Here is a 27,139-nt window from a genome sequence, read left to right as displayed (position 1 = left end):
GTATTGTTGGAAACGTGAGACCTCCCAAAAAACTTCTACTTTAAAAAAAGAATACTTCAAATTTGCAGTAAGTAATGAAAATGAGATGTAACGGGGTTATTTTGTTCAAAGTCTACTCGACAAATGTAAAAATTCTCCTTTAAACTAGTCTTCTTATACAAAAACCCACCATTCTAGCATGTTTTTTACCTAGCCCATCAGCTGCATTTCTACTTTCTACCAATGTTTGTCTTAAGTGTTTATATTAGCATTAGATCTTGTCACAATGACTAATATACTTATTGCGCACCGCCTTTGAAATGTACACTTACAGGATTTTATGAATTGCCCACCATGGTCAACTCGCCCCTTTTTTTAAATTCGGAAAAAGCCCTAGAGAGTCAATAACATGCCGACAAAAATGGTCCTTTTTTTTTTTGCCGACTCAAAAAATGTTCAAGCTATTGCACATTAAATACCTCCCATATTTTGTCTAATTTCCCTGAAGTTTTGCAAATTCCCAAGCATGTGCACACATGCGCTGCGAGACCCGACAAAGTGTCTGAGTTGCAAAGAAAGAAAGCTTCATATTTTAAGCCAAGTGCTGCTTTGCATGGCAGCCCTGCAACATAATTTAAACTGCAACAGCTAAAAGGAGAATACCTTTGTAGCCATGTCTTACCTGTGCTTTTTGATGCCATTTGATGTGGCGTCTTCTGCTCCAGGCTTCTTTTCATCACACATGCTGGTCAGCGTTTTGTGGCTCAAATCCAAACTATCTTCCAAAGACAAATTTGCAACGGTTTCAAATCCACTCAAGGAATGATCAGAATCCGAATCTGCAAAAGGCACAAGTGTGTTCATGAAATACCTTGCAAATGCTGGGTTCTGCTGCAACAACTGAAAAACTTCTCACATTTACTGAACTCTGAAACCCGAGGAGGCTACTTTGTTCTGTTGACAGGCTCCATCCAGTAATAGCCGTCTCTCACTTTGGCCCGGGTCCAAAAAAACAAAGGGTGCTAAGCCTTAGCACGCCTCAGCTTCCATTCATATGAATGGGAGTAAAAGCGGGCTAAAGCTTAGCACCATTTTGGGGGTATGGACCATTGGCTACTAGGAAGGAAGGGACACCGGACAAAGAAAAAGAACCTTAGCCTTGAACTGTTCTTTGCTAGAAATAAAAGGTATGTTTGAATAAAGATCACAGCACGTGACAACAGACATCAAAAATTTACACTTTTTTTAATGCCTCACTAAGGTAATTTTTCTCATAGTTATTGATTATTGGTTCTTGATTTTCTTTCCAAATTTTGTTGGTGTGCAGTGACCAGTAATCTTGAGGCAATAAACTAGCACTTCGTATGGGTACGCCCAGATCACGAAACTATTTACACTACTGTTCATCATTTACTGCTTCATTTGAGATTCAGGAGGCATTTGGGGATCTTTAAGTGCCTCAAGGTCAAACATGAAGTGTAGATGTAGAAGGTGATGGGGCCAGTACTGTACATACTCAGACCCATGACAAGTTTTTTTTTTTTTTACTAAATCCCTGATATCGGCTTACATCCTGCCTTTTTTACATGAAAGTAGAGTGCAAAATGTGTAATTGCATAACTTCTTGTGCAGAATAAAACAAGTCGGACTTTCTGCAAATGTAATTCTTGTATCAAAAGTTGCAGCAGCATTAACTTTTCAGGATTCACAACACTTCTGCATTACCAACCAGTGTGACTTCAACCCACACTTCTATATCACTTTCAAAGTTTGTTGATTGGGGTTGTAGAATAAATCTTTCACCATATCAAGAATTTGTGCTAATGTATTTTTTCTACGTCTTGACCTACAAATTATTCTTCAGAGGATATTTCTTCAAACATGGTTTCACTTTGAACCAAATTCCATGCACAAGTCACTTTAAAAATGACATTGTGTTATAGAGAGATTGAGAGTTCTGGATAGTGCTATCATGATTCACTTTCTCAGAAAAACTCTTCTGCAATAACATTTCATATCCTGGTTAAGACCCTGGTCCATAGGTTGAATCAATGAGGTAACTTTGACAGGTAGGAAGATGGTAAAAATATTACTGGACACCAAGTAAGATTTAGGAGCTCGACAATTGTCTAATAAAAGAATATAGTTTGTAATCTTCAGAATTGCATATTTTTCTAAAATGTTCATTCCCTGCGGGTACAAAAACTTTATTAAAGATTCATAAAAACATGTATTTGTCCATCAATGAATTACTTTGCGCTTTGTAAACAGGTAAATGCGAAACCCCTTAAAAAGCTCTAGGACAATTATATTTCCCAATCACAAAAAGCTTCACTGTGTGTGCCTGCAGCATTAGCACACCTAAGCACAATTATTCAGTCTTTATTTTGCTTAAAACCAACAGCACTAGATTCACTCAGGCCGGCTCGGGAAGAATTAGGCAAACATCGCCAACACAGGTCAGTTTCATCTGCGTTATAAATTTGGTCAGGGGATAGATCATGTTCAGCAATTCATAAAATGACAATATATTTTTGTGCAGCTTCATGGTTACTTGATTTTTTTTCACCCGACACATCTAGCCTTCTACTGCCATGACGAACCTTAAAACACGAAAGCCATCCATCCGTAAATGCACATGGTTCAGTCAATTCCATTTGCTTATAAAAATCTTTCCTCTTTTCAAGGAGTATTGTGCCCGAAATAGGGGCCCCATCCGATCGTTTCAACGAAAACCATTCGTACAAGACACTGTCTAGCTGCTCTAATGTAGGTTTATGCAGAGTGTGGCATTGTTCAACAGCTGTGTCTCGGGACAAGCAAAGAATTTGAGCAATTGCTCCATTTGAACCTAGACATCGTATATTGTTGACGAACCAACGTTATTCGCTTTCATCAAAACATTACGATTCTCGCCCTTTTCAAAACGTCTACAAATGTGTATTTGCTGCGTTAAGGTCAACAACTCTTAGGCCGAGTCCCCGCTGGCGCTGAGCGCGCTCATGCTTGGAGAGCACACCAAGCATGAGCACCGGGTGTACTGGCATTTACGCGCGTGCGCGGGGGGGGAGGGGCATTGTGGGTAGTTGAGTGGGCTTGAAAGTCAGTTTTTATGTTTACATAGACGCCGAGCGTGTGTGCCTGCGCACAAGCGCGCACCGTGTGAGCGGGGACTTACATATAATCTATATATGTAAGTTACCGCGGCAAGTGCCGCCCGCTCAGCGCTAGCAGGGACTCAGCCTTATGTTTTTTTCCTTTACTTATCAATGGTATTTTGGATGCCATTATGGTAGATTGGACTGTTTATTTTGCGATAAACAGAATGCAACAACAAACACAGATCACAATGGCAGATATAAAGTTCAATGATTACTGGCAACGCCAGTATGAGCAGTTTTACAAACTGTAGTAATAGTTTACTTGCAGATCAAAGCACCAAGAAGGTGCGATCAGATTTCCACCATGTTGAGACTTTAACATTGGCTTTCAAGTAGAACACCTACGTATAACAAGGGGTTAACACCCACCAGGACCTACCCCCAATCCAAACTCCTCCCCTCCTATAGGAATGATGTACCGTCCTGTTCGCCAAAGTTGGCTAATTGGGGTGTAGATCATGCTACAAATAGAAATTAAACACACAATTATGTGCACTGGTGGGTGGTTGGGCTCCCTGGGAGCAAGGAAGTGAGGTTTAACCCTGTTTACCATGGGGGTTAGGCATTGTTCAGCAATGCTTTAATGCCTATTTGATATGATAGTCGGGGTAGGTATGGTTAGAAATTTAGTAACCCATTAATACACTGTGGCCAGGTAGCCATTAGTTGCCCTAGATCAACTCACCACTTGGGCTCCTAGTGGGTTAATATATTAAATATATGTTGATATATTAAAAAGTTGTTTATGTTTAGGTTAAACAGTTTTAAAAAATGATCACCTATTCTAGGTTGGTTTAGTGTGGGTGGTCCCCCTTGTCTGAGTCACGTGAATCTAGGCGATTGTGTTGAACTGCTTGTCAAACCTAGTTTCGCCCAAGTTAATATCAGAGGAAGTATTCTAAAGCAAGAAGCTTTAAATACAATGTAATTTTAAAAGGTACCACACTCAGCACGAAGGTCAAGGGGTCCAGGGGGAAAAGAAGCCCCGTAGTTTCTTGTAGAAGCTTCTGGATCTTTGTCCAGTACCTCTGAATCTCCGGACATGACCACCAAATGTGGGCCATGTCCCCCTTTTGACCACATCCCCTCCAGCACAGGTCGGGAGTGCCGGGGAAGATCTGGCTCAGCCTAGCCGGGGTCAGGTACCACTGGAATAGTATTTTATATATGTTCTCTTTTGTCACTGTACAGATTGAGGTCTTTGTGGCCAACTCCCAGATATCCTCCCACTCGTCCATATCTATCTGTACATTGAGGTCCTCTGACCATTTTTGCATGTACTTGTGGATTGGGGGGCTGGTTGCCGACTCCATCCCCCTATAGATCTCTGAGATCAGACCTCTCTGGTAGGAGCCCTTGCTGCAAAGGGATTCAAACCTGGTAATGGGGGGAATTTAGCGTTTGGGGCTAGGGATAGAAGGAAGTGCCTAATTTGCAAAAATTTGAACAGATGGAGACCTTGGTGTTTATGTTTGTCGCGGAGTTCTTGGAAGGAGAGGATCTCCTCGTTTTTCAGCAGATCGGCAATCAGCCTTATTCCTAGACCTTGGAATTGGTCGAATTGTTTTTTGGAGCACCCAGGCGGGAAGTGTGGGTTTCCAAAGATGGGGGTAAGTTGGGATGGGGTAGCTAGCAGGCCATATTTCCCTTTGTTCTTGAGCCAGACATCCCATCTCATTGTCCCCAGAGCGAATTCGTGCTGAGCAAACCTATAGACGACCTGCCCCCCCCCCCCCCCCCCCCGAGTAGACTAGTATCAGCTATCCTAACCGCAGCCAGATGCTCAATAGCGGCAGCGTGGAAACACACCAAAGCCCCAGCGAGAAACACGTTGTTGAGACGAATAGACGAGGTCATGGCCATGGATAAACTTACAGCAATGCTCAAGAAAAAAATGCCAGTTTCGGAATACCTGGGACCCCTGGAGCGGCCTGCTAGGACTAGGCCTGCATTAGGCCATCCTCTTACTGATGGAAAGGGAGGAAGAAAACAGAGTTCCCCCATCCTCCCCCCACACCCCCCCCCAGTGTGTCTTACCCCCCTCCCCCCTTAGACCTTCCCCCCCCACCAACTGAAAAATACCCATTTTGGGACAACATGTTGTTTAACTCAGTTGAAAAATCTTGTCATGTGCCTATGACATTGTCATTATCATTTGGATGTATGTTGTTCTCAATAAAAAAAAAGTGATATAAAAAAAAAAAGGTACCACACTACAGGGGAAAGCTTGGAAGGCTGCACATTTACATACTAAAAGGACTGTGGCCAGCAACTGTGCTTAAGGACAGCCACCAGGGGGGAGGAGGGGGGGGGCTATGGAAGCATGGGAAATTGGTGCTGACAAATGGAAATCAGCCCGGCGGGGTTTGGACCCAGACCCCCGATTTCAGTGCTATACCTCCTGCAAGGGGAGATGACTGGCTGCTGGGGAGATAATGATCCACTTTTGGAGTATGTACCTCCCAAGCAAGAGGGCTCACCCATCCCCCACCTCCCCATTGTACACAGACACTGCACCTAGCCCCACACAAAAGCTAGTTTCTGACTCCCTGTACGCTTGCCACTTTACCATTGTTACTGGCCCACGCATACACAGAAACCACAAGAGAAAAGTAGGCAGGAGAGCCCATGCCAGGAAGCTCGAGCAGCGCCTCCACCTGCAGCCACCAAGGCCCCACCCACACAAAGGTTTCCCTCGCTGTTGTCACCCCGCCCACCCCCAACATACCTCGGCAGCGGGCCGTCATGCTGTCAGACCTCCTCCCCACCACAGCCATTCCTCAGTGTTCTTAACAGACCAGAGGCCCTTTAAGTGCCTTTTAATAATTCTGCTGGGGCAGAAGACCTCAACGTGGATATAGATAGAGACGACTGGGAGGATATTTGGGAAGCGGCAGCAAAAACATCAATTTGTACTACAACAAAAGAAAACATATACAAAACCCCATTTCACTGGTACTTAACCCAGAGTAGGCCGAGCCAGATTTTCCCTGGGGCGTCGGACCTCTGCTGGAGGGTATGTGGCTAGAGGGGAGATTTGGTCCACATCTGGTGGTCCTGTCCTGAAATCCAGAAATTCTGGAACATGATCCGGGAGTTGATTCAGGACCTTCTAGGAGTGGGAGTGCGGATGGACCCGATGACCTTTATTCTAGCCAGGCCTATTGAAGATCTTCAAACCTCCCAAAGTAAACTAGTGTCATTCATTCTTTCCGCGGCCCGCTGCTCCATAGCGGTGGCGTGGAAAAAAATCAAAAGCCCCATCAAAACGCACAGTAATTAGAAGAATTAATGAGGTGAAGCTCATGGAGCAACTCTCAGCTCTTCTCAGCCAAAAAGTGGAACAATATCATAAGGTGTGGGACCAATGGTCCGAGAACTAAGAACAGAGAATTTATACACAAAGAAGAAGAAACCCCCAGGGGGATAGTGGAAATGTCCGGTGCGATGTGGCATGGGACGGGGACGGAGGGGGGGTAAGCCCTCTCCCCCTTGCCCCTCCCCCTTCAGGCTTCTCCCCTCCCCCCTCTCTCTCTCCCCCTCCCACTCTCCCCTTTCTTCTTTCTCTTTCTATCCCTATCTCCATCTATCCCTTTCTTCATGGATTAAATGGATTTGAACAAGGAAAAGGCAAACCCCTAGGTTAAATTAGGGGAGTGCACTTGCATCTCAGCAATTTATACCCCCTGTAAAGTCAGGCACATTATACATAATCTGGGTTTCTGACTCTTTGTATTGTAATGGAAACACAGAATGTAAGGCAGCCCTAGGTGAATTGATTGGATATATCCACAATGTTTATGTCTTGAAAAATACAATAAAAAAGTTTGAAATAAAAAAAATAATTCTGGTGGGGGGTGGAGAAAGATTATTTAGCAAAATAGCTGTGGGTATTAACCCATGTCCCATACACAGGTCATAGGCACATAATTGTGACATTCGGCTTACAGTGTGGAGAACTGAGAAATAGTCTCCCAAACATATTTGGTGCTGATTGTACTGCAATTTAATGAAGAGGCCCAAATGTTTTCATAAATATTGTCTTGAGCAAGCGCCAGGTGGTACAAGTTTCCTTCAAGCACATTCTTACATTGAAACCTTAAAGACAATTTAGCATTAAATGTATGGGAGGACTGACGACATTATGAAAAAGGCTACATATTAAAGCCCTTTGCTTGTATCAACTATTTTATGTTATACATGCTGTCATTTGGTGCGCTACTTTCACAATAGATTGAGATGTCTGTGACAAATCAGAAACATAAAAGTCATCCTTTACAGGTAATAAGCAATCAGAGCGCAGGGTTGGGGGTCCGTACCCAGTAAGTGGCCTTAATGCGTCCTCCAGGAGGCAGAACTGTCATCCCAAAGGGTGCTGCAAAACGTCAAGAAATGGGGCGCCAACTTATGCGGCGGGCCTAGTGACTGGTAGGGGGTAACCAGGCTATACAATAAAGGTTAAGCCCTCTGGTTACCCCTGAATCTGTGGGGTCTCTGGTAGCTCCATAAGCCAGGGATAAAGAGACCCCTGCTTATTTTGTTTTCATGTTCCCTTAGCCCTAGAACTGTGGGATTTCGTGTGTGTCAGTTTTAGGTGGGATATTTGGGTGGAAATGCAATTATTTTGTTGGCAGGAGTTCGGGGGATAAAGATATCTGTAGTCGTTTAACTCCCCGGCGAGCCGGCATGATTTGCTGGTTTGCGGGGTGAATTACACCGGGGCTACCCAGTGTCCCCCAGACTCCTGGATTGCGAGCCCAAATATCCCCAATCCATTTCCAGTATAAGGTTCCTCAAAGTATATTCTTTATTAAAGTGTACTTTATGTGTTTTACAGTTACTATAAGGCTCTATGCAGTCCACCAGGGCATATGTTTAAGGTGCCAGCAAGTCTGCATAGAGTCCGTAGCTCAAAGAGGAGACGGGATGTTGAGGTGTCGAGGTGCTGTGGAAGGGGCTGGACGGAGAACTGAGTCCGGAGAACAGAGACCCCCTGCGGGGAGGATCCTCTGGTCTGCCAGACTTAGTGGAGCGTGCCCAGTAGGTGGTAATGGGTTGACCATGGGAAGCGGCAGAATGTCAGCACGTTTCCCATTGGTTGATTCATATGTCCCGCCCTCGGGGTATCTGGAGCCGGCTTGACACGCCCCCTCAGCCAAGAGACGGGACCCTGTTTCTATTGACTAGTGGGATAGGGTTCCCATGCTCTGTTTGGTCGCTCCTCCTACCTGCATGCTAAGGATAGCTTAGCGGGGTGTGTGTAAGAAGAAGCCCCAGTCAGAGAACCAGACTATGTTGTGGCTTGAGTCGATGAAGCTAGGGCGGGCTTTTCAAAGTTGCTCTGTCCCAAATAGAGCAACCGGCTTCGTTTTCAAGCTAGGAAAGTCTGCCCTGCAGAGACTAAGTCAGATGCAAGGACCAAGGTCTCATCTGAGAACGTAGTGGTCGCAGTCAGGAGTTCCTGTCAAAAACAGTTCCAGGAGTATCGGGACTTGGTCCCGGTCAGGAGTTTCTGTGGAATCTCTGTCCATGATGTCCGGAGCAAGGTTCCGATAAGGGTAAGCGCTTCCAAGCTGGCATCCTGCACCTAGGAAAGGTTAGATCTCATACCCCAGACCCCAGTAAGTGTGCATATTTCTGTATATTGTGTTTGTGTGTTTCCATGGTCTTAAACAAATAAACCTAATTTTATTTCACTGCCTTGTTTTACTTATTTACTGATCCCAGAAATATAAATGTGTTAAGAGACCTGTCTACCGTGACAGGCCTCATAGTAAGAGTCCCCCCCAAAAAATTGGGCATGGCTGGTGGGGCCAACTAATGCGGCCTGCCCAAGTCTTAGGCAGCTGGGCTCCAACTTATGCGGTAGGGCCCAGGTGGCCAAAAGGGGGCACTGGGCATGGAGCATTCCCACAAGGGTGGCGAGACCAGCAGAGGGCGGCGTAAGTGTTCCCCGCCATATTGTGGTGTTGAGACCAGCCCTAGACGGCGTAAGGGTCTCTCGCCTTGTTAGTTGCAGGGCACGGGGTCATCTGCAGACAGGAACTAGCGGGCTGGCTGGACGGTCACTTGTTTTCAAATATTTAAATAAATAAAGCTGTGGCCTTATTTTACTTCCACAAAAACTGTGTGGTCTCCGTTTGTGTGTGGGGTAAGAAATCACAGGGTCGACACACTAAGCCTTTAATCAGGTTAGTTGTGGGTTTAAACCTTCACTGATAAGAAGGGCCTGCAAAGCATTTTAAGCATGGTCATAAACCCTAGTAAAAGTAATTTGGTTGTAGCTGCTATTGCTTCTGTGTTTAGATTTAGATTTAAAAATTTTAGCAAATTTTAGCAAATTAAAAAATCATGGAAAAAACTGCACAGGCACACTAAGCTATTTTCAGGAAAAAACCCTACTTAAGATCTTATGTCTTCCTCCCTCACATACACTTCATTAGCACTCCTCTGTGAGAGGAGTCTCACGAAATCCCAAATGAGGCGTGTCTCAAAAAGAGATCATTCACCAACGAGCAGTCCTGCCACCATCCTCTCCTCAGCAGGTCCATTGTGGTGTACCGCCACTAGAAATCCCTTCTGGTTAAAACGTATAGGTTTTATTTATGTAATCATGTATAAAACTGCATTCTGAAATGTGCACAAGTGTCTACTTGAAAGTATCTATGAATATGAACTCCAACGCATGTGTGGAAGGAAAAATAAATGGGAGTTTGAGCTTAAAACAGAACGAGTGTGAGTGGGTCATGCTAGCCAAACCATTTAAATGTTTCCCCTTTCAGGCCAATGCATTCTCCTAGTAGATCATGCAATTCTTATACCATCCCCGGTGTAAGCTACTTGTGACCTTGAACTAGTCACTTTATCTCCTTGTGCCTATAACAAAAACAGATTGTAAGCTCTATGGGGCAGGGACTGGGACTGTAAACATTTCTAAGTGCTCCATACCACACACTATACTGTAATTGTGATGCACTTTGAATCCCATTGGGAGAAACGTGCTATGATAAAGTTATTATTATGCGAGATTCACAGGTGCAAAGTAAACATACTTTCAAACTAATAGTATATGACCAAAACAAAGGCCAGCGCAAAATACAAAACGAAAACATATACAGGCATACCCCGCATTAACGTACGCAATGGGACTGGAGCATGTATGTAAAGCAAAAATGTACTTAAAGTGAAGCACTACCTTTTTCCCACTTATCGATGCATGTACTGTACTGCAATCGTCATATATGTGCATAACTGGTGTAAAGAACTCATTTGTAACAGGCTCTATAGTCTCCCCGCTTGCGCACAGCTTCGGTGTAAGTAGGGAGCCGGTATTGCTGTTCAGGACGTGCTGACAGGCGCATGCGTGAGCTGCCGTTTGCCTATTGGGCGATATGTACTTACTCGCGAGTGTACTTAAAGTGAGAGTCCTTAAAGCGGGGTATGCCTGTAGTACAATACTTCAGTGCTTATCTGCTCATGAGTAAGGGTCATTTAGTTAAACCCTTTGGCCAAATAAGCATTTTTGCCCTTTCATGTTACTTGAAACTGGCTGCTTACCAGCAACAACATCTCTCCCAATCACCGGATTTGCAACTTGAGTAGAAACCAGAAAATGAAAGCGCACCTGAGACAGCGTCGTAGAACTCATCTTCACTGAGAATACTGTGGTTCGGTGGTGTAACCAATGACTGTTCTAAGTCATGATGCTCCGTAGCCAACGTCTGCAACGCCTCTGATAAGATCTTATTTTTCTCTTGCTCGTGTTCAAGTCTCAAATTCCTGGCCTAAAATGGAGAAAGAGCATTGCCGTGTGTCAATAGCTGCGCGTTAAGTTTACGTGACAAACGCAAATAAAAATAGCCCGAGGGGAAAAAAAAAAAAAAAAGTGCGCATGACTTGAATTTGAAGGAAAAAAAACATCACATTAATAATGAACAGCTTTTATCACATAACTGAAAAGGGAATTGTGAGAATGACACTGACAAGCCTGCAAGTGTAGAAATAGCTTGAACACCATAGCAAAAAAATCACGTGATAAAGCATACTGAAGAGGTTAAAATATGCTAATTAAAAAAAAATCCTACAGGAATCCACAGTTGCATAAAGCATAATTTATTAGGTGTTGAACATACTGAGCATTAACAAGATGCATTTGGTTCCTAGAATAACATTTAAAAACTTGAGGAAAAAAAAAGTAGAAGTGCAATCCCATCGATAGTTTTTTTTTCTTAATATATTTCAGCTGCAAGTGAGTTTATTGCAAGTCCAAAAATAACATAATCTTATATTTTATACGGGAGGGGTCCATGCTTTTGGATCAGTCCCCCGCAGCATTAATCCTCTGCTGCCAGGGCAGCCACGGACGTGGTCCCACAGCTCTCCCCGGTGCCAGAGGCAATGAGGTTGGCAACATCTGTTGCTATATTATAGGATGCAGAGGTTTACAAATCTCGGGTTTCCTAAAGCGTAATGTTAAGTGTCAAACAAGTAATTTTTCTATTTGACATCTTGGGTGACTTAAAATAACTACAGTTAACATTTTCCTTTTTTCTGGTTTATTCTTTTCCACTCAACTTATTTTTTCATTCTTTGAGTGCGTCTAGATATTTGATAATGCAGGTCTAAAAAAGCCATCAACTATTTTCTTATTGTAGTCATTCGTAATTTAGATGTCAGGTCTCTGTGCAATTATGTATGGCTTACATTTCTCTTTCATGTTGCCCTTCCTAGCTTCACGGCATAATTTAAGCTATTTAATTTTCTTCTGCAAAAGGCGTAGCTTTAGTGCCTTATATAAGACACTTGATGTATCTAAGCATCCATTAAATATGTTCCGCTTCCCTCATTTGTTGTGTGCATTTTTCAAGATAAAACTGATGCACATCTGTTATGATAAATACCTACTATTACTTATTATTTAGAGGAAACCGTAACCATGACTTCATTACAATACGGACCATTCCCATGTGTTCTGACTGCAACGTCAACTGCGCTGAACCTCCAATAAAAATACCTGGCTTCAGCTAATTCTGTAGTCTCTAGAACATCACCATATAGAACGACTGGCAAAGACCACAACATGTTCAGTGTTCTACTGCCTTCAAACAAATATCACAATACGTTCTGAAATCAGCAATAGTTCTCCTGTTCCCAACCGTTCTGTATCGTTTTAGCAGAATTTTTTCTGCAGGTGCTGGAATGAATCTTTAACATTGTGAATACATTCCAACCAACAGTGTGTGCAACTTTGTAAAAGAAGTTCTAGAACTCTCGTAGTGCTTCTATTCCATGGTGAAAGTCATAACACAACTGATTTTGCTGCATGGTCAAAAGATTGATAAAAAGAGAAGCATTCTGAACACAATCCTCTTCCTACATCACTACATGGTCTGCATCTGTATTTGATACCATTAATACTCTATTTTTAAAAAATATTTTGTCACGTGCCACTTTTAATAGACCTTTTTCTAGCAAGTGGAGACTTACTTCATTATGGTTCAGAATTCTAGAGCGGTCCAATTTATAGGACACTCAGAAGTTGGTAAAAATACAGTGATTAAAAGTTTTCAAAAATGAACAGAATATTTAAACAGACTAAGAATCTGAAACATGCCTTGAACCGGTTATATAGAACATTTTATACTAGTACACATCAATCTAGAAATATGCCTTACACCAATTTTGATTAAATGAGGTATTATTTGGTGCTACAGGATAGCATTAAAGTGGTATTTACCAAAAGACATTTTGTAAAATTGAACAAAAAAACAAAAACCACCATATACTCTTCCTAATGGAAAAGGCAGCATAACAATTCAAAGTTAGACACACAGAATCTGATAGCAGATAAGAACGTGGCCCACCTACTCTGCCCATTTCCACATCCAGGTTTGCCACCACTTCGGGTTTGACCTGGAGACTATGGGTTTCGGTTACGTATCTCCAGGCTAAGGGTTTAGATTTGAAATCTCCAGGCGAAACAGATTGTATATTTTTAGTTTTCTTCGCAAAAATACTTTGAGACCTACTCCAGGGGTGCGCAAACTGGGGGGGGGGGGGGGGGGGCGGCAGCAGGAGAAGAGGATGGAGGACAGCCAGGGCGGCAGAGGAAGGCCGGGGAGGAGCGTGCTCGGCGGTCTGACAGAATTCTTCACCGACATCCCCAGCCGTCGTCGTCCTCTGCTGCCCTGCTTCAAGTTTGCTCCTGCCACCCAACTCCTCTGCTGCCCTGCTTCAAGTTTGCTCCTGCCACCCAACTCCTCTGCTGCCCTGCGCCACTCTAGCAGGTCGCCGACCTCTACCACCACGGTCCTCCTCCACTGGAGCCAGGTTGGCATTGTTGAGAAGGTGAGGAGGGGGGCGAGAGAAGATAAGGAGGGGAGGGGGGTGAGAAGAAAAATTGCAGTCAGAATTATCTTATACTACACAGATTTTTTGGGATTTTTTTAAGCCACACAATTGGTCATGTCTTGCAGTTTTAAAAATGTGAAAGTAGGTAAGTATATTTACGCGTTTGTATTCAAATTTATATTTTATACTAATTTTTTTTTCATGTGATTACGATTACATCAGGCAGGGGGGGGGGGTCCTGACTATTAGGTCTACGAACACTATTACATTTCTTGAAATTGAATTGGAAAAAAAAGTCTCCGGGAAAGCCATCAACAGAAGGTAGACAAATTTTTATTTTTTTTTGTTTTAAATCTGTGTGCTCAATTCTATAGGTGAGGTGTAGTAAATATTAAGGGTAGAATACTAGAAAAATACTAGTACAACACTGAAGAAAAACAATAATGAGTGTAATAAATAAACACAAAGAACTTCCCCTGTGATTGAGGATATGCTGCAGACAATAGGATGGCACGGACACCATAATCTAGAGATATGAAAAAGAAAAGCGCAAAAGCTTCATAGTGAAGTATTGAAAATATTTAGTGGTGACAAAAGGGAAGGAGGGTGGTAGTGAACACATACAAAAAAAAAAATCCACAGTTTAAAAGCATTGAGGTATAAAAACCATGAACCTGAACACTTCACTTCAGCGTCCAGCCATCAGGGAATGCCCCCTCCGAAACGCGTTGGATTTAGTTTGTGCATAATTGACCTTTAAATGTATCCTTCAAATATCTGTTGACGATACGAAGGTTATAGGTGTTACTGCTACTGCTATAATGCAACTTGGTTCATTGTGGCCCGTTCTCTTCTCGTCTCCCTGTTGGGGGATGACATAGTATGCGAGTGCTCTGGTGCTCCACTGGCGCACCCTGTACACAGAGGTGACCATCTACAGTACCTGAGTGAGAGGTCTGTACGTTTCAGTCTAACTTGGACTGTTGCTCTTCTGCATCTGAGCTGGTGTAAATCCGGGCTGCTGTCTATTTACCCGTTTAACTACGGTGACCATCTCCCTGCCTGGTGCTCCTGCCGAGCTTGGGCTCATTGTCACGAGAGCCTGCTCTGCTATAATTTGGGACTTTTGCGCCGGACTGCGCGTGCATCTATGCTGGTCTTGAGTCTGCTTATCATCCATACGAGGCTGGACACTGAAGTGAAGACCTACCCCGATGTCTAGGCTCATGGTTTTAATACCTCAATGCTTTTAAAAACTGCTGATTGTTTGTACGTGTTCACTACCACCCCCCTTCCCTTTTGTTACCACTAAATATTTTCAATAATGCACGGAGGGTTTTGCGCTTTTCTTTTTCACTTCAACAGAAGATGGCAACGCTGTCCCCCATCTGCTGTAAAACCCCAGACCCTGTTTGATACTTGCTTTTTGTCCATATTTAGGCCCAAGCATGTTTGAATTCCCACACTGTATTAGCCCCTACCACATCTTTTGGGATGCTAATCCACCACCCTTTCAGAAGTATTTACGCACATTTCCCCTTAGCTGCCCACTCTCCAGCTTCAAAACCTTGGGTTCCCGCACTCTTCGGTCTTTGAAATGCTTCTCCCCCTCCGGTTTGTTCAAATCCGTTTTTCTACTTGAAGTTTCGATCATATCCCACCTCTCTTCTGTAGTGCAAGCATATTAAGGTCCTCTACTCTTTCTGGTAAGTCTTCCGCTCTAGATCAGGGGGGAGCGAGACTTTGTAAATTCCCTTACCTTGTCTCCTGTGGCTTCTGGTGACGCGTCGCTATGGCAGTCCGGCATCAAATGATGCAGTGGGGTCACATGACGTCACTGCCATGGCAACGTGATGTCACATAACATTGTGACGTCAGAAACACCAGAGACAAAGTAAGGAGAGGGTGGGGAGGGGGTGGGGTGGCAGGGCGGAGACCAGGCAGGGGGGCACAGGGGAAAAGTTTACTATCTGCTATAGCTCGTGCAAAAATCACCAATTTATTAACGTGTTTTCTAAGATGTGGTCACCGTACTCTAGGTCAGGTCTCAACAATTAACTATAAAGTGGATTCATCATCCCTCTCTTTCTGCCAATACCTCGCCAAGCGAACATTGTCCTGAATTTCTGCATTTCCCTTTCAGATAACTTTCATCTGCAGTAGTTGACAATATAGTGTCATTAATCCTACTGTATATTCTGCCTTTGGATTTTTATGACCAAAGTGCATTATTTTGCACTTTTTGGCATTAGAAATGGTAGTTGCCACACAATCATTCTCCCAATCTATAAAAACAGTAGTCAATTTGTTTACCCTCCCCTGGAGTTCCAACCCTCTGTGTCATCTGCAAAAAAGTATCCTTTCCTCTCCAAACCATTTGTAATGTCACTAATTAAGATATTAAAGAGTACAGGTCCCAATACAGATACAGAGGTAAGTACTCCAGTTTAGCACAAGATTAAGAGAGTGCCATTAAAAAGCCTACTGTATAACTGCACCTATCAAGTAGGCCTTTTACAAATGTGCTCACTGTAACGAACAAACACACAGAAACGTACTCCGAACTATTTATTCAAACTATTTTTCATCTCTTTGGAAGAATTGCAGTACACTATCATTTTTTTTTTTTAATGTGTCAAGATAAACATTAAGGGGCTTATGCAGAGAAGAACGTTATTTAATGTGAAAACGGCAGGAAAATAGCCACAGAATTGGAGTAAGTTATGGGCGTATGCTGAAAGCTGCGTTACCTCTTTTTTCTGATGAGATTCAAAATTGCCAAGTTTTTCTGGCTACATTGAACTCGCTATAATATAGGGCAGAATGGCGAGTTGCAGTGCATCTATGCTACCTGCATACCACCCTATTTTAACATGGCGAATTTACCAATCTCGCCACGTGTTTGGCAATTTTTAAAGTAAAGAAACCTGCTGTGGCGAATTTTATGAATCTCTCCATGTTCTCTGCAGGACAAGCTTCTCTGGTGCGTATTTTCGCCAAAAGATGGCGCTATTTCCCTTCTCTATCCTCTCTGCATAAGCCCCTAAGTGCTAATTGAGGCATATTCATTGCAAACCCAGATCTTAAAGTGGATACGAGTTATGCAGGAGTTTGATCCTTATATTCTTGACTCAATAACTGACATCAACATGGCAACTCTGGTAGCCTTGAAAGACTATTTCAACACAACTCAAAGACAAGGCTGTGCACCATACTTTATTAATAATATATCTTTCTGAAAATGAACTTGCTACTTACCACAATTCTGTTCTTTTCTGTGGCCTCATGTGAATGTCACTCTCAATCCACTACACACTTTTCCCTCCTGGTTCACAAACAATGTAGTCATGAACCATGGACAACTCAAAAGCCTTGAATTATCTACTGAATGTTGGTGGAGAGCTGAAAACCATCACACCACCAGTTATTCTCATGGCAAATATCACAACTTTGCAGCCTGCAAACTATTACTCAAATGTCTATTTACTGTATACTGTTACTCTCTTTAGCAGTGGATATTGAACTGAACCCAGGCAATCCCTTTTCAACTCTGTCCCATACCCCTAATAATACAGTACCCCTTTCAAATTTCAAAAAGGGATGACGGCCATATAAATATTTGTAGTCTGTTACCCAATCTGGATGAACGAAGGGCAAAAGTAAAGCCATAATTCAAACTAAAACAGGTCTAACTCCTAAAAACCATGATGCATCTATCTCCATTCAGGGATGCTCCACTTTTAGGAAAAATAGGTCAGAGAGAAGGAGGGGGTCTTATTTTATATTAAAAACTCCTTACAATTTACACTGTTAAAGCTGCAGTTCAGGCAATATCCTGCATGTGTGTTTTTTTTAAATAAATCAGTTCTGTAGTAAGAAAAAATACTTTTAGCATTTTCAGTTTTTAAAAACAACAACTTTGAAAGACCAATTTTCTTGTATTCTATTCTAACAGCCATTTGCTAAGGCACTGCCCCTTCATGTCCTGTCACAAGCCCTGGCACACCCCTTTGTCAGCCCTGCCCTCCCTCTAGCACATGTCAGTGCAGGAATGCTCATGAATATTCATGAGCTTCCACTGACAGACAAGCAGATTATAAACAAATCCCAGCTTTTAATATGTCACCAAATTTCGACCTATCAATACATGGAGAACGAATTGACCTGCAGCTATACAGTAATTTAGGTAATTAGAGATTGCACACATGAAACTATTGAAGTAAAAAAATAAATGTAAAAAAAAAAAAAGACTGAACTGCAGCTTTAAACTGCCCCCCAAGCCCATCCGCCTTTTAAATCCTACAGTAGTTGGTAAAATGTGCATCCCCTTCTCAAAGTATTCTTATTGCTGGCATTTATCACCCCATAAAGCCACACAATCTTGACACAATTCCCTCTCTAAATGGGAAGAGTTAGCTGTTATTCTTGATGATTTCAACCTCAATTTGCTTGACTCTAAAAATAACAAAATCTGGACACAATTCAAGTCACTAATTTTAATCTGAATACATTTTCTAACCCACAAGGATAAACCAAATAGCTTGCAACTATTCCTGAATATGGGAGGATTTAAAGCCTGAACAACAGGGACGACATATTGTCTATTCACATTAGCTAGCACTTAAATATTTAGCTGCAGAAATAGAGAAATGAAACAAAGTACATACAAGGTCACAATACAAAGAGGCTATAGAAAATAATGAGACAGTGAGAATGTGAGGTAGAACATGATGGGAGATATCAGAATGTTCGTTAAAACCTGCTAAGCACACAGCTAGAGAAAGACGGTTGAAATTGGGGCGTCTATATTTGGGCAGGTCCAGATGTCCGTGGATGAGGTATAAATGTTTTAATTGTATGTATTGAAATCAAAACTGCTGACAGCTGTGCTTGAAGTGATAAACAGAAATTGCAGTTCTCCACTCATAATGGAGAATGCCTGTAAAGACGTATATGATGCAGATTGCTTTCTATTGTCTCTGAATAAATTATTGGAATAAGAACCGATCCGTGGAATTATTGGCATTTTCCATTTTCGGTATGCTTTATGGAAAAGATACAAAGTAAATAGCACTACCACAGATCTTAACTACAGATGCCTGCGGAATACATGCACAAGGAAAGCAAGACTAGCAAACGACTGATAAATCCCACTGACAGCAAACATTCAATGAATACTTTGTGGGGTGTGCTACTTCCCTATTGTATGTCTTTATTTATATAGCGCCATTAATGTACATAGCGCTTCACAGTAGTAATACACGTGGTAATCAAATAAATAACAGATAATATAAATAACAGATCATGGGAATAAGTGCTTCAGACATAAAAGTAACATTAAGGAAGAGGAGTCCCTACTCCGAGGAGCTTACAGTTTAATTGGTACAGTAGGTAGGGAGAACGTACAGAGACAGTAGGAGGGAGTTCTGGTAAGTGCGTCTGCAGGGGACCAAGCTTAATGTATCGTGTTCAGTATATCCACAGTGCTATCCATATGCTTGTTTAAGCAAGTGTGTCTTAAGGTGGGTCGTAAACGTGGATAAAGTGGGTGCTAGTCGGGTATTGAGGGGAAGGGCATTCTAGAGGTGGGGGGCAGTCAGTGAAAAAGGTTTAAGGCGGGAGAGGGCTTTAGATACAAAGGGGTAGAAAGAAGACTTCCTTGAGAAGAACGCAAGAGTCGGGATGGTGTATAACGAGAAATTAGGGCTGAGATGTAAGGCGGGGCAGAAGAGTAAGGCGGGGCACTTTAAAAGTGAGGAGGAGAATAGAGTGTGAGATGCGGGATTTGATCGGAAGCCAGGAGAGGGATTTCAGGAGGTGAGATGTGGAGACAGATTTAGGAAAGAGCAAAGCGATTCTGGCAGCAGCGTTTAGGATAGATTGTAGGGGAGACAGGTGAGAGGCATAAAGGCCGGACAGCAGGAGGTTACAGTAATCAAGACGGGAGAGAATGAGGGCCTGAGTCAGAATTTTAGCAGTAGAGCAACAGAGGAACGGGTGTATCTTAGTGATATTGCGGAGGAAAAAGTGACAAATTTTAGAAACGTTTTGAATGTGAGAGGAGAATGTGAGAGAGGAGTCCAGTGTGACCCCTAAGCAGTGTGCTTGGGCTACTGGGTGAATGATCGTACTTCCAACTGTAATGTGGAAGGAGGTAGTAGGGCCCAGATTTGGGAGGAAGTATGAGAAGTTCTGTTTTTGCCATGTTGAGTTTAAGGCGACGGAGGGCCATCCAGGATGATATAGCAGAGAGACATTCAGAAACTTTGGTTTGTACAGCAGGTGTAAAATCGGGTGTTGAAAAGTAAATTTGTGTGTCGCCAGCGTAGAGGTGATATTTAAACCCAAGAGATGTGATTAGGTCACCTAGAGAGAGTGTGTACAGAGAAAAGAGAAGAGGTCCCAGGACAGAGCCCTGGGGTACCCCCACAGAGAGATCAATAGAGGAGGAGGTGGTGTCAGCAGAAGAGACACTGAAAGTACGATGGGAGAGGTAAGAGGAGATCCAGGATAGAGCTTTGTTCCGAATAGCAAGAGTATGGAGAATGTGAAGGAGAAAAGGGTGGTCCATGGTGTCAAATGCTACGGAGAGGTAGAGCAATATGAGCAGAGTCTAATGACCTCTGTCTTTGGCAGCATGGAGGTCATCAGTTATTTTAGTGAGGGCTGTTTCCGTGGAGTGAGCAGTGCGGAAGCCAGATTGTAGAGGATCTAGGAGAGAATAGGTGTTGAGAAAATGAAGCAAGCGAGAGAATACAAGACGTTCAAGGAGTTTAGGGGCAAAAGGCAGGAGGGAGACAAGACGATAGTTAGACGGACAGGTAGGGTCAAGCTTGCTGTTTTTGAGTAATGGTATAACTGTTGCATGTTTGAAGGAGGAGGGAAAGGTACCAGAGTAGAGGGTGGAGTTAAAAATGTGTGTGAGTGTAGGGATTATAGTAGGACCAAGAGGTTTTAGGAGATGGGAGGGAATGGGGTCAAGAGGACAAGTGGTAGAGGAAGACGAGGAGATCAACAGTGATACATCCTCCTCTGAGACCGTGGAAAAAGAGTCAAGGAAGGCAGGAGGAGAGTTAGGAAGAGGTGTAGGATGGGAGGAAGAAACAGATGGGATGTTCTGACGTATGGATTCCACCTTTTCCTTAAAATAGTCAGCAAAGTCCTGAGCGGAGATGGAGGAAGAATAGGCAGCTGAGGGTGGTTTGAGTAGAGCGTCAAAAACAGAGAAGAGACGGCGTGGGTTAGACTTGTGCGTGCTGATTAGTGAAGAAAAGCAGGCTTGTTTAGCTTGCGAGAGGGCAGAGTTGAGACAGGATAGCATAAATTTGTAGTGAAGGAAGTCTGCGAGAGTATGAGATTTCCTCCAGAGGCGTTCAGAGGAACGAGTTGAGGAACGAGTTGAGGAACGTAGAATGCGCGTGTGGGAATTTAGCCAGGGTCTGGGGTTAGAAGGGGGAGGACGGCAAAGAGAAAGCGGGGCATGTAGATCAAGAGAGGAGGATAAGGCAGAGTTGTAGTTCCTGACCAGGTTGTCAGGGTCTGTAGCAGAGCTGGGAGAGGAGAGGGAGGAGCGTAAAGTGGACTTAAAGTCAGGTAGGTGAATAGAGCGCAGGTTTCTGCAGAACCAGGGGGTAGATGGAGTTGGAGAAGGGGAGAAGCGAGATAGAGAGAATGAGATGAGGTGGTCAGAGAGAGGAAAGGGGGAAATTGAGAAATCAGAGAGAGAGAGCAGTTTTTAGTGAAAACCAGGTCTAAGTAGTGGCCATCCTTGTGGGTGCTGGCAGAAGTCCATTGTTGAAGGCCAAAAGAAGAGGCTAGAAAGAGAAAGCGGGAAGCCCAAGGGAGAGAAGGGTCATCAATGTGGCAATTGAAGTCCCCAAGGAGAAGAACAGGGGAGTCTGAGGAGAGAAAGAAAGAGAGCCAGGATTCAAAGTGAGAGAGAAAGGTAGAAGGGGAATGAGTAGAGGAAGGTGGCCGATAGATGACTGCCACGTGGACAGGGAGAGGAGAGAAGATCTGGACAGTGTAAGTCTCAAAGGAGGGAAAAGCAAGAGAAGGAGGAATAGGAAGGGTTCAGTGACGGCAGAGAGAGGAGAGCAGGAGCCCCACACCCCTGCCATCAGGGCACGGAGTGTGGGAGAAAGAAAGGCCACCATAAGAGAGGGCGGCTTCCAGAGCTGAGTCAGACTGAGTGAGCCAGGTCTCAGTTATAGCAAAGAGGAGCAGAGAGCAAGAGAGAAAGAAGTCATGCACAGAGAGGAACTTGTTAGAAAGGGAGCGTGCATTCCAAAGAGCACAGGAGAAAGAGAGAAGAGGGAGGGTGGCAGGGGATGGGTATGAGGTTGGAGGGGTTAACACCAGGAGTATAGGTTGCATTTGGCAGGCGAGGACGAGAACATGTAGGAATAAGGCAGGGACCAGGATTGGGAGAGATATCCCCAGAAGCAAGGAGGAGGAGGAGAAGCATGGATTGAAAGAGAATTTGTGAGGAGGATTTGTAGGGGTGTGTTTTAGTGCAGGGGATATAGCTGTGTAGTTTCAGAGGGCGCAGGTAAGGAAGGCGTTCATGTGAACTCAGAAGTGGTGAAGAAAGGAGAGATGGAGATATATGAATAGAGTTAGAGACATAATGAGCATGGTAGAAGGAAGTGTATAATTTGAGAAGTGAGGCCACAGCAAAAATAAATGGTAAAGGCAGCATCACAGCAATAGTTAAGTTCTGGGAAGTGCAGTTTGGGATAGATACTATCCTCCTTTCCAGCGTTGATCAAATGCAGGAATCAGGGCCAATAGGTGTTGTCCACTGCTTCCTCACTTCTTTTGAACTTCCTTTTAAACTTGTTGTCCTGCCACTTACAAATGCGCCACTTGGGCATGTGCTGCAGGCAGACTATCAAGTCGTAATCATAACAACAATCATGAAGCTCAACCTTTGAGTACCCCTATAGCTCCTCCCAACAGTGCTTACAATATTTAATTTGTCACAGTATGTGAACAGGATATTACACAGGCACTCCAAACATTAACACTAAACAGCCAATGTGGGCCAGATCTACAGCATTCAAAGTTCCTACGACTGTAACCCAGTCATTGCCATACCGCTGGCCTTCCTTATTAACTATTTTGTCTTCAGGCCATATTGCACAGACCTGGAAAACTGCTAGAGTTGTCCCAGTCTTCAAGCATGGGGGCAAAAACATTATCTCCAACTACAGACAACGGTCTCTACTCCCAATACTATCCAAAAGTCATGTAAAAAGGGGTCCACTCCCATATAAGCGATTATTATAACAAGCCAAATGTCATCTGCCAACTCCAATCCGGCTTTCGTCCTAACCACTCCACAGTAACTACCCTCTTAAAAGTTTGCAACAAGATTCAGTATGGAATGGAAATGTTACAGTTTCCTGTTGCAATATTCCTAGATTTTGCAAAGGCTTTTGATACTGTTGACCATATCATCTTGTTAAATAAGCTTCAGTGCTTTACAATAGGGGAACATGCGTTAAACTGGTTTCAGTCCTACGTAAAATCGGGTAGATCCCAATATGTGCGTCTCTGGCTCAAACGTCAATCCCCTGGATGTGACCTGTGGGATCCTATTAAGCTCTGTTCTGGGGCCCCTAATCTTTAAAAATAAAATGTTCCTGTCTTGCCTTGAAATAATGTCTGGGCAAGCTACCCAGCTTGCCGAAACAAGCTCCTCACCTCTACCACATGCAGCTCTTCTCACCGGAGATCTGACGCCAAACGACTCTTCACGGTCTCAAAGTTGAACTAAGAATCCGGTCGCTCCTCCTGTTATCGTGCACCTCATGACTAGTGCAACCTACCAGAGAAACCATCCAAGCCGTCTCCAGTTTCAGTTCTTAAATGTAGCACATTTTAATCTCGTCTGCAACTGTTACATACGCCCATAACATATATTGTCTCCAACTGTCCATGAAATGTCTGTAAATACAACGTATAACCTCTTTTTATTCAACATAACCATGTATTGTCATCATAACTCTGTGCCCAGGACATACCTGAAAACGAGAGGTAACTCAATGTACTATTTCCTGGTAAACCATTTTACAAATAAGAAGCAATACGAACCTCAAACAAAGTATTTTGTCTCAATCTTTCTGGGGGAGGGCAAGAGGCTCGAGGGGTCTATATATCTACAGAGAAACGTTAATTGATGAACCGCTCCATTTTGGTGCAAACAGAGACTTACCCCACCATATACTGTATCAGGTAAACTTTTATTTGCATTAAAAAAAAGTTCAACAGTTTGATAGATTTCATTACACACCATGTAACTCCTCAACTGGAAGAGTAAACTGGTGCAAACAGGACAACATTGAATCCAAGCTCTTTAATAAAGCAATGCAGAACAGTTCAGACAGTAAGTTTGTGCTGAGAAAGCGACCCCCCCCCCAGCCATGGGCGGGGGGGTTTCATGACCAGGGGGGGCCGGCCTTCCTCCCCGCTGGCCCGCCCCCCGCACCCTCTTTCCTTTCTCCCCCCGCAGAGGCGGAGGCATCGGAGGTCTGGATCATCGGTGACTCTTTGATACACTGGGCGGAGAAGCGCGCGGCTCGTCGGCCTTACAGAACGGACCTCGGTTTGGGCGTACAGGCTAGGGTTTTATGGTGGGGCGGGAGGGGGCTGCGATGGGACCAGCTGCTACCGCGGCTCTTGATTCTAGCGAGGGACAGGAGGCCCCCGCAGATCCTTCTCATTCACACGGGAGGGAATGACGTGGCGGCGGTGCGCTCGGTCGACCTGATAGAGACCATTAAAAGGGACGTGGCGCAGATGTTCGCTCGCTGGCCGGCGGTGCAGTTGGTGTGGTCTGACATAGTCCATAGGAAGGAGTGGCGGGGCGCCAGGTCACCACGGGCGGTGGATAGGGCATGGAGGAAGCTGAACAGGGCGGGCGGCAAGTTCGTGGCGCAGTGCGGGGGCTGGATAATCAGACACCCCGACTTTGATGCGACCGCAGGGGGGTTGTTGAGGGCAGACGGGGTTCACATGTCAGAGGTGGGATTAGATCTGTTCAATATCGGGTTACAGGAGGGATTGGAGAGGGTCTGGCGGTGGTTGGCGGCACGGCCCTAGTTTAATGGGGATTAAATAGGGCCATCGGTGGCGGCTCGTGGGGGGTGGGTGCTTGTTCTTGCCAGACTGGGAGCTGGGCCGTTTGAGCCCGGGGGGAGCACGAGTGGGCGAGGTCAGATAGTCATGACGTCGATAACCCGCTCGCGCAGACGGCAGCGGCGCGGGGGCCGGCCGACCCTCCCCCTTCCTGTAAAGGTACATTCTGGCGGGGATTAACATTTACCCCTCGTAATTTTAATAAATAGCCGCGGCCATTTTACCTCCATTACTGTCTCCTGTCGTTATTTGGGTATTTCAAGGGGACAAAGCAGGCGGCGGGGGGAACCGCCTGGCAGCCTCCCGGGTCAAGCAACCCCCCCCAGCCATGGGCGGGGGGGTTTCATGACCAGGGGGGGCCGGCCTTCCTCCCCGCTGGCCCGCCCCCCGCACCGCCCTCCCCGTCACGGGGGGAGGGCCCAAGCCCCCTTTAATTTAAGCCCAAGCTGGCGGGGGCTCGTCCTCTTTGCCTCCCGCCAGCCAAATATCCCACCCACCCATCCCTTTTGGTTAGGATAGGGCAATCTGATGGTAACCGGCAGACAATATTAGGGGGTATGCTCGGTAGCTGGGAATAAATTGGGTATGTGATTTTAATACTTCTCTGTTCTGTTGCAGTATGGAAGTATGTTACTTTGCTGATCTGAAAGGAACAAGGTTCCAAGCAGGAGGGGTCGTTGATCGGCTTTGCCTTTGTCGCGGCGGCTCGTGGGGGGTGGGTGCTTGTTCTTGCCAGACTGGGAGCTAGGCCGTTTGAGCCCGGGGGGAGCACGAGTGGGCGAGGTCAGATAGTCATGACGTCGATAACCCGCTCGCGCAGACGGCAGCGGCGCGGGGGCCGGCCGACCCTCCCCCTTCCTGTAAGGGTCTTTTGTACCTCCTATTTTTATCCATGTCGACAGAATAAAGATTTTTGTACGTTCTCAGGCCCATTCTCTTCTTGAGAAGTACTTTTTGTTCTCAGTATAACAATTCGCCTGTTTTGCTACAACATTGCCTTGCCACATATACATCTTTTTTTAGAAACATTAAGTGGTTAATGCAGTTGTACTGTCCGCTGTGTTTTACACAAGCAACCAGATAATTGGAAGAAACCCTAAACCATTTTCATTTATTACATCAGTGATTGTAAGGCTTATACGTTAAAAGGTGTTTCAAGTACATCGTCTAAAACCATCAAGACAATTTATGTTAAATGGGATTCAGACTTTCCAGACTTGGACAGTATTGATAATTTGATTCAAGAAATCAATATTGTGAAGACGGGGGGGGGGGGGGAGATTCCAATCTACGGGAGATTCAATTCTTCACAGAGTCTATACTACACTAATATTAAACAAAATATCGATCTAATTCTGACAGAAAATGTCCTAAATGTTGAAGTAGCGATGCCAATATCAAGCATATGTTCTGCAAATCTGGAAAGATTCGTTTTAGGGATCATAGATAATTTGTCAACTTTTTAAAGCACAATTCACATTAAAAAATTATTTTGAGATAAGAGAAACCTGGATTTGGATATTATATACCTGGAAATGTACAACATATACACATATATACACTTAAATATATACACACACTAAAACATATACACACACACACACTTAAATATATACACACACAAACAAATATATACACACAAACAAATATATACACACAAACAAATACAAATATACACACCCACAAATACAAATATACACACACACACACAAATATACACACACACAAATATACACACACACACACAAATATACACACACAGCTTCTCCATGTAAGGAGCATGCTGCTGGTGAAGATTGGCCATACATAAGTGAAAAAACAGAAAGTGAATCCCTGCCCTTCTCCCATTGGGATAACAATAAATGGGGAAATAAATATACATAGTGAAAACTAAGTCTAAGGGGCCTATGCAGAGAGCAGCGCTATTTCGAAATTCGCCATTTTTTGGAGAAAATCGCGCAGAAAGCAGCAGAAAATGGCGAGTTCCGAAAAACGCGCCAATTTTTCTTTTCTATTTGTAAAACTCGCCTCGCGGCTGGTGAGAACCTCAATCTCGCCAGTTTAAAAAATATCCGTATGCAGAGAGGCGCGAACGGCATCTAGCGGCTGTTCGCGCCAATAAAATGGCGCGATTGTCTCCGTTTTGCCTCGCCAAAAAAAACTGCCGCTCGCGGCCATTGCAAAGGGGAAAAAAAGGCGCGAATTTGTTTTAACACATTTCTGAAGCGCGCATCTCGCCAATTTAAACTCGCCACACGCATCCATGTTAAACATAGCAGAATTCGCACTTTTCTGCATATGGAGATTAAAACTCTCCAAAAAAGCTACTTTTTATGAAATTCGCCAATTTTAAAATTCGCTGCTCTCTGCATAGGCCCCAAAGTCTGACCAAATAATGACACGCCTGCTAGCCAACGTCAAGGTAAGGCCCGGGCCATAGAGATGTGGGGAGAGCGGAGGCGCGCTAACGCTGAGGCTCGCCTGCTTCAGTCAGCGTGATTGCACGG

General features: G+C 44.2%; 1 protein-coding gene across 6 annotated transcripts in view; it reads right to left on the bottom strand.

The window, feature by feature from the left end:
• The window catches only part of OSBPL1A (oxysterol binding protein like 1A), a 188,666-nt gene that overhangs the window by 58,763 nt on the left and 102,764 nt on the right, over positions 1 to 27,139 (bottom strand). For 5 of the 6 annotated variants that reach the window (XM_075584951.1, XM_075584962.1, XM_075584968.1 and 2 more), the window contains 2 exons: positions 10,765 to 10,924; positions 662 to 818 (listed from right to left, as the gene is read on the bottom strand). In XM_075584951.1, coding sequence (XP_075441066.1) covers positions 662 to 818; positions 10,765 to 10,924 — 317 coding nt within the window. The remainder of the gene's footprint in view (positions 1 to 661; positions 819 to 10,764; positions 10,925 to 27,139) is intronic. The other variant, XM_075584973.1, reaches the window with a different exon arrangement.

The sequence above is a fragment of the Ascaphus truei genome, chromosome 2 (genome assembly GCF_040206685.1).
Source record: "Ascaphus truei isolate aAscTru1 chromosome 2, aAscTru1.hap1, whole genome shotgun sequence".
NCBI classification, from domain to species: domain Eukaryota; kingdom Metazoa; phylum Chordata; class Amphibia; order Anura; family Ascaphidae; genus Ascaphus; species Ascaphus truei.
Note: the sequence above shows the minus strand (reverse complement) of the source record. Positions and strands in the feature narration are given on the sequence as shown.